Here is a 12,856-nt window from a genome sequence, read left to right as displayed (position 1 = left end):
TGGTAAAAACTCAACTCGTCGTGTTTGGAGGACAAAGAATGCTGAGTTGCATCCAAAGAACACCATACCTACTGTGAAGCATGGGGGTGGAAACATCATGCTTTGGGGTTGTTTTTCTGCAAAGGGACCAGGATGACTTATCCGTGTGAAGGAAAGAATGAATGGGGCCATGTATCGGGAGATTTTGAGTGAAAACCACCTTCCATCAGCAAGGGCATTGAAGATGAAACGTGGCTGGGTCTTTCAGCATGACAATGATCCCAAACACACCGCCCGGGCAACGAAGGAGTGGCTTCGTAAGAAGCATTTCAAAGTCCTGGAGTGGCCTAGCCAGTCTCCAGATCTCAACCCCATAGAAAATCTTTGGAGGGAGTTGAAAGTCCGTGTTGCCCAGCGACAGCCCCAAAACATCACTGCTCTAGAGGAGATCTGCATGGAGGAATGGGCCAAAATACCAGCAACAGTGTGTGAAAACCTTGTGAAGACTTACAGAAAACGTTTGACCTGTGTCATTGCCAACAAAGGGTATATAACAAAGTACTGAGAAACTTTTGTTATTGACCAAATACTTATTTTCCACCATAATTTGCAAATAAATTCATAAAAAATCCTACAATGTGATTTTTCTGGAGAAAAAAAATTCTCCTTTTGTCTGTCATAGTTGAAGTGTACCTATGATGAACATTACAGGCCTCTCATCTTTTTAAGTGGGAGAACTTGCACAATTTGTGGCTGACTAAATACTTTTTTGCCCCACTGTATATGTCCAGTACACCTACAGTATTTCTGCAGGATGATCCCTTACTGAGTTGTTACCCTTCATTCTTACTTATTTCAAATGCTCGACAGGGATATTCAATTCATTATCATGACTTAAACCTCATTAGAATTCCTAATTGGGTCCAAGGGGGAGAGTTGGTATGATAAATAAGCAAGGTAATTAATACTGTGAGTATCAGGCTCTATTGCAGATTTCAGCTTCTTATGCCTCTAATACCTTCTTGGTTTGCCACAAATCACTTTGCATATTTAAACCACAGATCCAATTACAGCAGGTTCAGAGTTGGTGATAAGCATGCAGCATGCCGAGGTAGAGTGGTGTGGTATGATAGAAATGACTGCTCTGTTGCAATAATGAGAACCCTATCATAGGATGAGTGATGGAGTTAGGCTGGAGAGCATCAATTGGGGCAGAGAATGAGTAGTGTGTTGTTCTCACATGGGACATGTGATAAGAAAACACCTACACTATGTTAATAGAGATGATGACTGGTGTACTGTCCCCTCACAGTAACCAAGTGGTATACTAATAGCAAGCATAAAGAGTGCAATTATTGTACTTTCATACAATAGGCTGCATACGTCACCAACACCCACATATCTAGTCTATTATCAATGCACAATAAAGATGATTGAAAGTGATCATTACCTAAGACATCTCTGCACAACACCAGCATATTGGATTAGTAATTAACCATTTCCTTCAACTCCCATTACCAGCCCTGTCACCCTGCGAAACTTAGGTAAATCATTACTACCCAACCCAGGAGAGCACATGTCTTATTGAATGACAGGTAATTTAAGCATTCTACTATGCTGTACATTATTTACACAGAGCAAATGTTGCAGCAGAGTGCATTTGCAGGGCAGCCAGACACACTTGTACCCTGCACCAGACTACTGCAGCGTCCGTCCAGCACTGAGAGGAGAGGACCTACACTCAAACAAAAAAAGTGATATCTAGAACCTAAAATGGTTCTTCGACTGTGCCCCTTTGAATAACTCTTTTGGGTTCAATGTAGAACCCTTTCCATAGAAGGTTCTACATGGAACCCAAAAGGATTTCCCTGCAACCAAAAAGGGGGACAGCCGAAGAACCCTTTTGGAACCTTTTTTTCTAAGATTGTAGCTACAGATACAAGCTCAGCAGCTTTCCACTGACAACTCTTTGAATAGTGCCCACCTTTCATCTTCCCTCTTTTTTTAATTTCTTTTTTTTTAATGCAGACTGGAAGTGTTTCATCTGGGAAGGCTATATACTGATATTAAATACCTGGAAACGTAGAAGGCAGCGAGAGCTAGGGAAAGATGGATAGATAGGCAGACAAAGCATTGACATTACATTTTTGGAAAAGAATAAAGAAGAATAGAGACTCATGTTCAATGTTTCTTGTCCTATTTTTACCAAATGGAACGTTTTTGTTTCATTGCATGATTGCTGCTGTAGTTTGCTGTCACGCCCAACAACACATACAGTATATCCATAGCAAATCACCATGGGCATTTTGTCACATAAGGATCCTCCTCCTCAAGACTGAGAATATGATTTTATGCCCTTGATCAATACCAGTTTTACAGCAGCCTTTGCGTCCCTGTGTGACAGCTGTGGAGACAGGTTTTGAGGCTCAGATGCAAATAGAAAAACCCATTCCCTTTCTCTCTCGGATTCCTCCCTTTCTCTCTCTCATTCCTCCCTTTCTCTCTCTGGTTCCTCTCCTACCGTTCCCTCTCGGATTCCTCTCTCTGGTTCCCCTCCTCCCTTCCTCTCTCTGGTTCCCCTCCTCCCTTCCACTCTCTGGTTCCTCTCCTCCCTTTCTCTCTCTGGTTCCTCCCTTTCTCTCTCTGGTTCCTCTCCTACCGTTCCCTCTCGGATCCCTCTCTCTGGTTCCCCTCATCCCTTTCTCTCTCTGGTTCCTCTCCTCCCTTCCTCTCTCTGGTTCCCCTCCTCCCTTCCACTCTCTGGTTCCTCTCCTCCCTTTCTCTCTCTGGTTCCTCCCTTTCTCTCTCTGGTTCCTCCCTTTCTCTCTCTGGTTCCTCCCTTTCTCTCTCTGGTTCCTCCCTTTCTCTCTCTGGTTCCTCTCCTACCGTTCCCTCTCGGATCCCTCTCTCTGGTTCTCCTCATCCCTTTCTCTCTCTGGTTCCTCTCCTCCCTTCCTCTCTCTGGTTCCTCTGTTCCATGCTGTTTTCATGCATCTTTAACACAGGAGGGTAAAAGATATGGTCAGGTGCAACGGGCCTCTGAGAATGGACAATACTTTATTGAAATGCAAAATAACTACTAAGAGGACGGAGATGCTACTGCTGTTAAGTGACAGTGCTGCCAGTCATATATTTCATAAATGTCCTTGCTTATATTAATTTTCTCATGGGCCGTACTTTTTCTGAGTAGCAATTTATATTTTTCTTCAGCCATGTGTAAATTGTGCATGCTGTGAAAAAGTACTTTGCTAAATCCAATTCAGAGGGGGAGAGTAATTCTTTCTGGTCTGGGAGGGTAAAAGTAAACACACACACCCTTACACACCACACACACACAAGAAGGGACTGTCGAATCCCGATTTAGCCTTCTTGATCAGTGCGTTATTAGGACTTCTTAGCGCTTTTCAAATCCATGTTATTTGCTCTAAGAGAGAAAAGAAAACATTGATCTTACATTGTTCATAACATTCAGCTATTCCGTTTTAGTTTTCTCTCCCATGACTCACACGATTCATCTAGATGTCATTTATGATTGGCATCATATCATGTTATCATCCGTTTTTCTTTTTTGCAGAAACAAATTTGTCATGATTGGCACACAATTTATCATGCAATAGTTCTCTCCATGTTCTTCCCAAGCATTTGAGACCAGAATAACAACAGCCCTGCAAGGACTTTACTGGGTTGAAAAACCTAGTCTTTCAATTTGACACCATGCAGGCTTGTGTTTTGTGACTCTCACTGTCTTCCATCTGCATTAATTTGACATTCTCTAATCTGGTTGTCTCATTTCCTGCCAGTGACAGGGCTGTGGTAGCCTGCTGGCATGGACACAGAGAATGAACTGTGAGCGCGGCCTATTACAGGTCACCTTGAGCGAATCTTCTATTTAATGGTGAGAGGCTGGCTACTTCCATTCCAAACATGGGCTGTGGTTTGCCAGAACTCGTGGAGATGTGTGTGTATATGGGAAAGAACCATTCACAACGTAGTACGTGTGCGTCCACAGAACCTCGGAAAAGAGCCATGTTACCTGCTAAATTGAGCGTCTAAGGCTTTCCAAGTGGATGGCAGTGTGAAACACAGCAGAGAGAGCACAGTACATTCAATTGGAGGTTCATATTTTGTTTTAGACTAGCGTGCACACACACACACACACACACACACACACACACACACACACACACACACACACACACACACACACACACACACACACACACACACACACACACACACACACACACACACACACACCTGCTGGAGAGGGAAAGATTGTACCCACTACCCATTGAGATAGAATACATGCGGTCAGATCCTCTGGAGACTACTTTACACGTGTTTATTACAGTAGACAACAAGTCTTGGCATGCTTACGGCATATAGTGACATTTCTAGTGAGATGTAGCGAACATTTGCATCTGAGCAATAGCAGCTTCATCACTGGTGAATAGCCATTTATTGGTCCCATATGGCCCCTGTTCACATCCATTAGGCACAGAGAATCTTAGATCCACGCAATTGTAGAATGTCAATGTTGTGTGTAATTGTCATGCATGGGTTGACACTACAGTATGAACCTCTATAGCAGGGGTAATAAGTCCTAATTCCTCATTTCTACTGGCTTTCATTTCGCTTTCCAGACCCCTCAAACTGATTTACTCCTCTGTTACTCCTCAGAAACTGATTTACTCCTCTGTTACTCCTCAGAAACTGATTTACTCCTCTGTTACTCCTCAGAAACTGATTTACTCCTCTGTTACTCCTCAGAAACTGATTTATTGTGGCCACCAGGTGTTGTGACCTGTCCAAATCATGGGTTCCTAAAACATTAAGAGCCCACACAAATGTCTTTCTCTGCAGCCCCCACAAACCAGGCCACCCAAGCCCCTTTTCAAAAGGTCGATGTCTCTAGCTAAATAAATGTGGCCCAGACCTATTGGGTTGCAGGTTGTATGGCACCTGTGTTCTGACAAACCCAATGTTTAGATTACTGTACAGACAGGAAGAGGGCACTGGCAGAAACATGGCATGGTATGGCAACTAAAATAGTGCGTTACTAGCAGAAGCCCTCCTGTTCCTGCCTGCATTACCCCTCTACCCCCTGGAACGACTGTCTCAGCAGGATTCCTGTTCTCTGCCAGTCAACACAATAGTGGGAGAAACAATAAGGAAAGAGATCAGGAACTGGCTCATGACCTGCTTAACATAATGTGCTTTTCAGGGAGAGATGGGATATTTTGTGCTTTCAGAAAGCACACCATCCCACCCAACCTTTATACAATATCACAGCTTCCATGAGACACATAACTACACAAACACACACACACAAGTTCTGAAGCCATTTGTCATTAGGGCAGCTGACTTTGTTCTCAGTGATTGATAATGGAAGAGGGAATGGAAATACAGAAAACAATTATATCCTGGCATGGCTCCAGCAGCCGTCACCTGATGAGGCACTATTCATCTCCAGCCATGTTATTCTCCATCTCACCCTGATATATTCCTGACGCAGAGATGTGGTCTCTGAGCATGCAGCGTGTGTGCGTAGAGATGGAGTCTCGGAGCATTAAGAGTGTGGCAGTCACAAACTGAGCCACACCGACTGAGCTTAAAGAACGCTCATCAGTTTCACATTACTTTTGTTTAAAGCCACCGAATACACCTACCAGCTGGAAATAACCAAGCCTATTTGCATTTTTATTTGATTTTAATATATTCTTCAGAGGTGACGATTTCCAAATATAGAGTATATCCAGACTCAAACTTCTCCTGTTCTCGTTGCTGCTCCTCTCAACAAGCAACGTAAGCAACGAACAAAGTGGATTCTGTTGAGTAGTGTGGTTTTTAATAGATCAAAGGATTCATCTGGGTCTTGTCTTATGCAATTAAGAAGATGCATTAAAGAGAACTAACCCCTGTGGGCTGTTGTTGTTTTAGCTGATGGCCTACTGCTTCCACTGCTAAATAAAATCTGGATTATCATTGTGCAAGCATGCCCCGTTGTCATACAGGTTCAGAGATAAAGTTTGTCTCCCCTCAACTCCTGCCAAAGGCCTCGAGTCATGAAAATCCCACTGAAACCACACGGTATTATTGAGAAATCTGGTCAGACAGAGAGATTTGGAAAGCTAAGGTCTTTAATTTATTTCCTCCCATTCAATTAAACTTAGTCAATTACCATTGTTTAATTATTCTATTACAATTATTTCTGCCAATTAAACCTCTAGGCTGTCTCCAACGGAGCTTCCAATCTCTATTGCTGTTATTTGCAGTCACTTCTCAGTCAAGCTAGGCTCAAACAACACTTCAGATAGCTGACAGGGTGATGTACAATGCACACTCTGAAAAACACAATGTTATGTATAAAGGCAGTGTGTGGGTGAAGTATATAAAAAATCCTAATTAAACCCTAACGTATAATGGTAACGTTTGGCAGTCTCTACAATTCTTTGCATGTTGTATTGAAAATGTTTAAACTAAATCCTCTTGCTATTGAGATGAGGTGGTGGAATGAGTGAGTCAGTCATTAGTAGAGGAGAATGGGCTGTGTGGTGTCCTTTCAATCAGGGGTCAGGAGGTCATCCAGGGTTCAGGAGAGGTCGTGTTAGATCATCTCTCCAGGCTTTAACATGATCACTGAATTATAGCATGAAGCTGACACCGACTCCTCTCCAACCTGAATTGAAACTCTTTTAAATGTCTATCTGGGTTTTGACTCCAAATATGGGTCTCACTTGAAATCGTACATCTTAGAAGACAAATCTACATTTCTATCTAGTTGGGAAAAAGTCATTTGACTGTATTTGACTAATCTTTGGATACTGCACAGGGTAAGGTGATAGCATTATTATTCAACCCAGTCTCATAGGTTATATGTTCCATAGTATTACTTTCATCAGCAGGTGATATCCACTGCTGCTCTGCAATTACATTCTCTAGTCGTAACACATTTTGAAAACGTAATGGCATATACGTTTCTCTCGAAAAACTCCACCAAATGGGAAACATTTCATATTTACCTCCTGATTCACATATAAACTTTCCTTGTCTTTGGTCGGCAGACAGGCCTAATTATTGGATTGGTCATACTTGTGTTGTTAGTGTTAGTTGTAGGGGCAGACCGCTGAGGACAGCAGGTGGGGCATCCTGATAGGGAGATGTTCCGTAGGCAGAATAAGACAGCCAGCCTGATGAGGGGGGTGGCGGGGGACGGTGTCCTGTAGGCAAAGTGAACCAACCTCCTGATAATTACATGAAGGGACATTATTCAGACTGAGACGGAGGGAGGGCCCCTGGAGGCCTTCTCATCCTGATAATGTCTTTATCTAGTCTCTCACACAAGCTAGGGACCTCTGGGGCCTCACTCAATCAAAGCACAAAACGCACGACAGACATTGCCCTTGTTTATGGTAAACATATTAATAGCTGTCACATGTAATACACTTGTGATATCTTGCATAAAGAGATACCATCTACAGTATGTTGATATTGAGATAAAGCCTAGAACATACACAGGAATTTAACATGCCAACAAAGGGCCTACCAACATACAGTAGCTACATAAATCTAACTTTGCCATTGACTAACCTAAGAAGTTATTTTGAACAGTTTTTACTTGTTTGCTGTTGTTTATCTTTCCTAGAAGGAGGAACATGTGAAGTGATTGCGGCTCACAGATGTTGTAATAAGAACAAGATTGAGGAGCGGTCCCAGACAGTCAAGTGTTCCTGTCTACCAGGGAAGGTGGCAGGGACCACCAGGAACAGACCCTCCTGTGTCGACGGTGAGTAGACGAAGACTAGCATCCCAACCCCCATTGGCAATGCAGGTGCAAGGGAAGGGTGTGCCCTATCACTGATTGGACTCGCACACACCGATGCTGCTTATAGAACCAGTTCTTGAATATTTTTTTTATCAGGGTTGCATAAAAGTAGTACAATATATAACTTGGATTGTATATGATGCTTCAGCCTTTCCCAATAGATCTGGGATAGCATTTCACACAGCAGGTGGCCAGTAGAGACAGAGATGCACCATCCCTTTCTTTTGATTAGCTCACTGCAGAAGTATTAACCTGAGAGAATGTATAGAATGTTTTATAGAACATACGCTTTCATCAATGGCATACAGTACATTCCCTAGAGAAGTTGCAATGGTTCTTTGTGTATTATGCATCTTGTTTTGATTCGTGCCAGGTCTAAGACAGAGCAGCCTAAGGAGTTGTTGTTTAATAGATGCACTATAAACTTTGTTCGATCAGACTCCTGGCAACAAACCACGGTGACCCTCTTCACCGTAAGGAACAGGTCCAAGTGGAAAACCACTTAGACTAGGACAGCCAAGAACACTCAGACAAAACTTTTACTGAAGTTGTGGCCATACTCAACTACCTAATTTTGTACTGTGGAAATCTACTGTTGCTTTATGAATTGTATGTATTGGCTTTTTGACAGATGAGACACAATTTTAGCATCTCTAGTAAAGATCCAACAGAAGACAGTAGTAGCCTATATTACTGTCTATATACTGTATTTCTTCCTATGCTGTGGGGTAGAGAGAAAATGCTAAAATTGTATACTCATTTTGCCATGTGGTGAAGCTACATTTTTTGCAGTTTTAAAGCTAATCTCCTGCAATTCTCCACATTTTGCAATGACTTATGCCATGTTAATGATCTCTGAGTGAAAGTGACTAACAAAATAGTACCCAGTTGGTATTTGTCCGTAATTACTATAGTTAAGTGATAAAGCCCGAGAAGCCGGTTTTGGAGGATATATTGGCATGAGTGTTGTTTTGTGTCGGGCTGGCAAACGGTGCCAATATATTCTCCAAACACCAGCTTCAAGGGCATTATCACTTTTATACAACAGGTTACCAACATATTCAAATAATGATTGACATATTTTCATTAAAAAGGTTATTTGGATACTATTTCATCCTTCCATGAGATATAGTCCCGACACAAATCTAAGGTTTCTACCCAGGTTCTTCACACTCAACAGTTTCCCATGTGTATCAAGAATGGTCCACCACCTAAGGGACATCCAGCCAATTTGACACAACTGTGGAAACGCTTTAGACACCTTGTAGACTCCATGCCCCAACATATTGAGTCTGTTCTGAGAGCAAAAGGGGGGGGGACAACAACTCAATATTAGGAAGGTGTCCTAAATGTTTTGACCACTGTTTTACATTTTTTGGGGTCACTTATGTCGCTTATGCCTGGGGCCGGCCCTGACAACAAGCATCACTTCTCACCTGCTTGTATGCTTCTTTAGATTCTAACCATTAGGAAATGTTTCCACAATTACTGAGCAGAGTACACAGACAGAGTGAGGGAATTTGAGTTCTCTTTTGTCTGTCAGGACTGACAGGGTATTTTTCTCTGTCAGACGTCCAAGATGTGTTGGACATTTACCCTGTATTTAAGGCAATTTTCTCTTTCCAGAGCAAGAATATGTCCTGCATTAGTTACAGCTATGCCCCCTCTTTCAATTAACATGTCTAGACGTCTAGCTTTCTCTTTGATTTGAAATATATGTAAGAAATGCTTTACAGTGCCTTGCAAAAGTATTCATCCCCCTTGGCGTTTTTCATATTTTGTTGCATTACAACCTGTAATTTAAATAGATTTTTATTTGGATTTCATGTAATGGACATACCCAAAATAGTCCAAATTGGTGAAGTGAAATAATAATTTAAAAAAAGTGAAACGGAAAAGTGGTGCGTGCATATGTATTCACCCCCTTTGCTAGGCCCTAAATAAGATCTGGTGCAACCAATTACCTTCTAAAGTCACATAATTAGTTAAATAAAGTCCACCTGTGTGCAATCTAAGTGTCACATGATCTGACACATGATCTCAGTATATATACACCTGTTCTGAAAGGCCCCAGAGTCTGCAACACAACTAAGCCAGGGGCACCACCAAGCAAACTGCGCCATGAAGACCAAGGATCTCGCCAAACAGGTCAGGGACAAAGTTGTGGAGAAGTACAGATCAGATTTGGGTTATAAGAAAATATCAGAAACTTTGAACATCCCACAGAGCACCATTAAATCCATTATTAAAAAATGGAAAGAATATGGCACCACAACAAATCTGCCAAGAGAGGGCCACCCACCAAAACTCACAGACCAGGCAAGAAGGGCATTAATCAGAGAGGCAACAGAGACCAAAGATAACCCTGAAGGAGCTGCAAAGCTCCACAGCATAGATTGGAGTAATCGTCCATAGGACCACTTTAAGCCGTTCACTCCACAGAGCTGGGCTTTACGGAAGAGTGGACAGAAAAAAGCCAATGCTTAAAGAAAAAAATAAGCAAACACATTTGGTATTCACCAAAAGGCATGTACTCTAGGCAGATGAGACAAAAATTTAGCTTTTTGGCCATCAAGGAAAACGTTATGTCTGGCGAAAACCCAACACCTGTCATCACCCCGAGAACACCATCCCCACAGTGAAACATGGTGGTGGCAGCATCATGCTGTGGAGATGTTTTTCATCGGCAGGGACTGGGAAACTGGTCAGAATTGAAAGAATGATGGATGGCGCTAAATACAGGGAACTTCTTGAGGGAAACCTGTTTCAGTCTTCCAGAGATTTGAGACTGGGATGGAGGTTCACCTTCCAGCAGGACAATGACCCTAAGCATACTGCTAAAGCAACACTTGAGTGGTTTAAGGAGAAACATTTAAATGTCTTGTAATGGCCTAGTCAAAGCCCAGACCTCAATCCAATTGAGAATCTGTGGTATGACTTAAAGATTGCTGTACATCAGCGGAACCCATCCAACTTGAAGGAGCTGGAGCAGTTTTGCCTTGAAGAATGGGCAAAAATCCCAGTGACTAGATGTGCCAAGCTTATAGAGACATACCCCAAGAGACTTGCAGCTGTAATTGCTGCAAGAGGTGGCTCTACAAAGTATTGACTTTGGAGGGGTGAATAGTTATGCACGCTTTTTTTTTCATTTTTTTTGTCTTATTTTTTTCTTTACAAGAAAAAATATTTTGCATCTTCAAAGTGGTAGGCATGTTGTATAAGTCAAATGATACAAACCCCCCAAAAATCCCTTTTAATTCCAGGTTGTAAGGCAATAAAATAGGAAAAATGCCAAAGGGGGTGAATGCTTTCGCAAGCCACTGTAAATACACCTAAGGTTGCTTCAGTGCTAGTCACCAATCCATCTTCAAGTGGTATACTGCTATCTCATATTGCCTCCGTTTCCACTGGGTAAGACATACTCAGGTCACCTTATGGTTTTGTTGCCTGCAGCATCCATAGTGATTGGTAAGTGGTGGTGCGAGATGGAGCCCTGCCTGGAGGATGAAGAATGCAAGACGCTGCCTGACAACTCAGGCTGGATGTGTTACGCTGGGAACAAGATCAAAACCACCCGGGTAAGATTAACCTCTCATTACAATTTGAATCAGAGTTATATTGGAGGAGGGATAGGTACAGTCATGGGAGATTTGCACCAACAGACCAATAGAGTTTTATATTGACAGACAAAGGCACAAGGTATTGACTCAAGAATATGAGAACTGTCTCTTTTCTTTTTTAGAACACCCAACAACCTGCAAGCAAAGGATACCTCTAACTCTAGATGTTCCATCTTCCATGGAGCTGTTAATGTATACCATCTTACCATAAACCATCTAATAATCAAGACTATTTTAGCTGCACCTCAATATACTGTATCGCAATATCTGAGTGCTCTCCCTTTTGTTTGTTTCAGATCAATCCAAGGACCCAGACATTCAGCTTACCTTACAGTTATACGTGTGAACTTCCCTGTATAGAAAGGTGTGAATTCTCAAAGAAACTGCTGCTCAAGGGCACTGAGGAATGATGCAGCTGAAGCATAGCAATGGGAAACCCAGTGATTTCACAATGTTGTAATTTGATGGAACACTGCATTTGGATGTACAGCACATCTGAACTGCGTCTGATATTCGTCTGAGAATCTACTGCCGCCACTGTCCCAGCTCTTCGTTCTCTGGTATCAGCAGACTCAGACAGACTCGGCGAAAGAGAGAGACATTTCTGGGTTACTTTGAGGAAGTACTTGCCGTGGGGACTCAGGATTCTGTATTATACCATGTTTCAGTCTCTTCATGTGAACAAGAACATTGTCTACAGTATGATGGTGGTGAGATGTAAATGATTCCAAACCCTGATCTGTTCTGTTCTTGTCCATGTGTTCCAGATTCCAGACCACAGCCAAAGGTCTAGTGTTTCTTAAACATACAATAACCTATAGGTGTAGATCATGTGAGGATGAAAATGTACATTGGGATCATTTGGCCAATAACAAGACATGTTTCTTTTATCAAAACTGTTTTTGTACTTGAATTCCTTAGGTCATCTCTGTTGCTTTCTTTTATAGTTCAGTTATCCATCAAACGGTTGAGTGTTCACCAAAAAACACAGTAGGCCGACGTTTTTTTGTTGTTGTACTTCTTTAGATGCCTTGTGTGTCAAATTCTTCAACAACATTCAAGGTCTACCATTGCTTTGTGCATAAATATTAAATTAAACTATGGTGTGTTGTGTAATTAAATATCTATTTTGCATTGGCTGCTTGAAGTATCAACAAAATCAGCTTATCGTAAGTGATGAAAGCTGGATAATAATTGCCTCCACAGATGTCAGAAATCCCAACGATCACAATCAACTAGCCTGCTAACTGGGTTAAGTAAGTAGAGGAAATCACATGACCAGAATACCAATGTTTAATTTGTACATTCAGAGGTGAAAGTATATTTATTTTCTTACCGCCCAAGTAGTAGTGAAATAAATGACAGTCCCTATACTTTCAATGCATTTTTCTGCAAAAGGTGGGTAAACTGTCCAGTCCTCTAAAAATGTGGG

General features: G+C 42.0%; 1 protein-coding gene across 2 annotated transcripts in view; it reads left to right on the top strand.

Annotated features, from left to right (window-relative positions):
• The window catches only part of LOC106572407 (chemokine-like protein TAFA-1), a 45,394-nt gene extending 32,836 nt beyond the window's left edge, over positions 1–12,558 (top strand). For both annotated transcript variants that reach the window (XM_014146546.3, XM_014146545.3), the window contains exons 3-6: positions 7,625–7,765; positions 11,258–11,382; positions 11,547–11,616; positions 11,721–12,558. In XM_014146546.3, coding sequence (XP_014002021.1) covers positions 7,625–7,765; positions 11,258–11,382; positions 11,547–11,582 — 302 coding nt within the window. In that variant the 3' untranslated portion in view covers positions 11,583–11,616; positions 11,721–12,558. The remainder of the gene's footprint in view (positions 1–7,624; positions 7,766–11,257; positions 11,383–11,546; positions 11,617–11,720) is intronic.
• Positions 12,559–12,856: the final 298 nt, after the last annotated feature.

This window comes from Salmo salar, chromosome 15, assembly GCF_965601325.2.
Source record: "Salmo salar chromosome 15, fSalSal1, whole genome shotgun sequence".
Lineage (NCBI taxonomy): Eukaryota > Metazoa > Chordata > Actinopteri > Salmoniformes > Salmonidae > Salmo > Salmo salar.
This window is presented reverse-complemented; position numbering and strand designations above follow the sequence as displayed.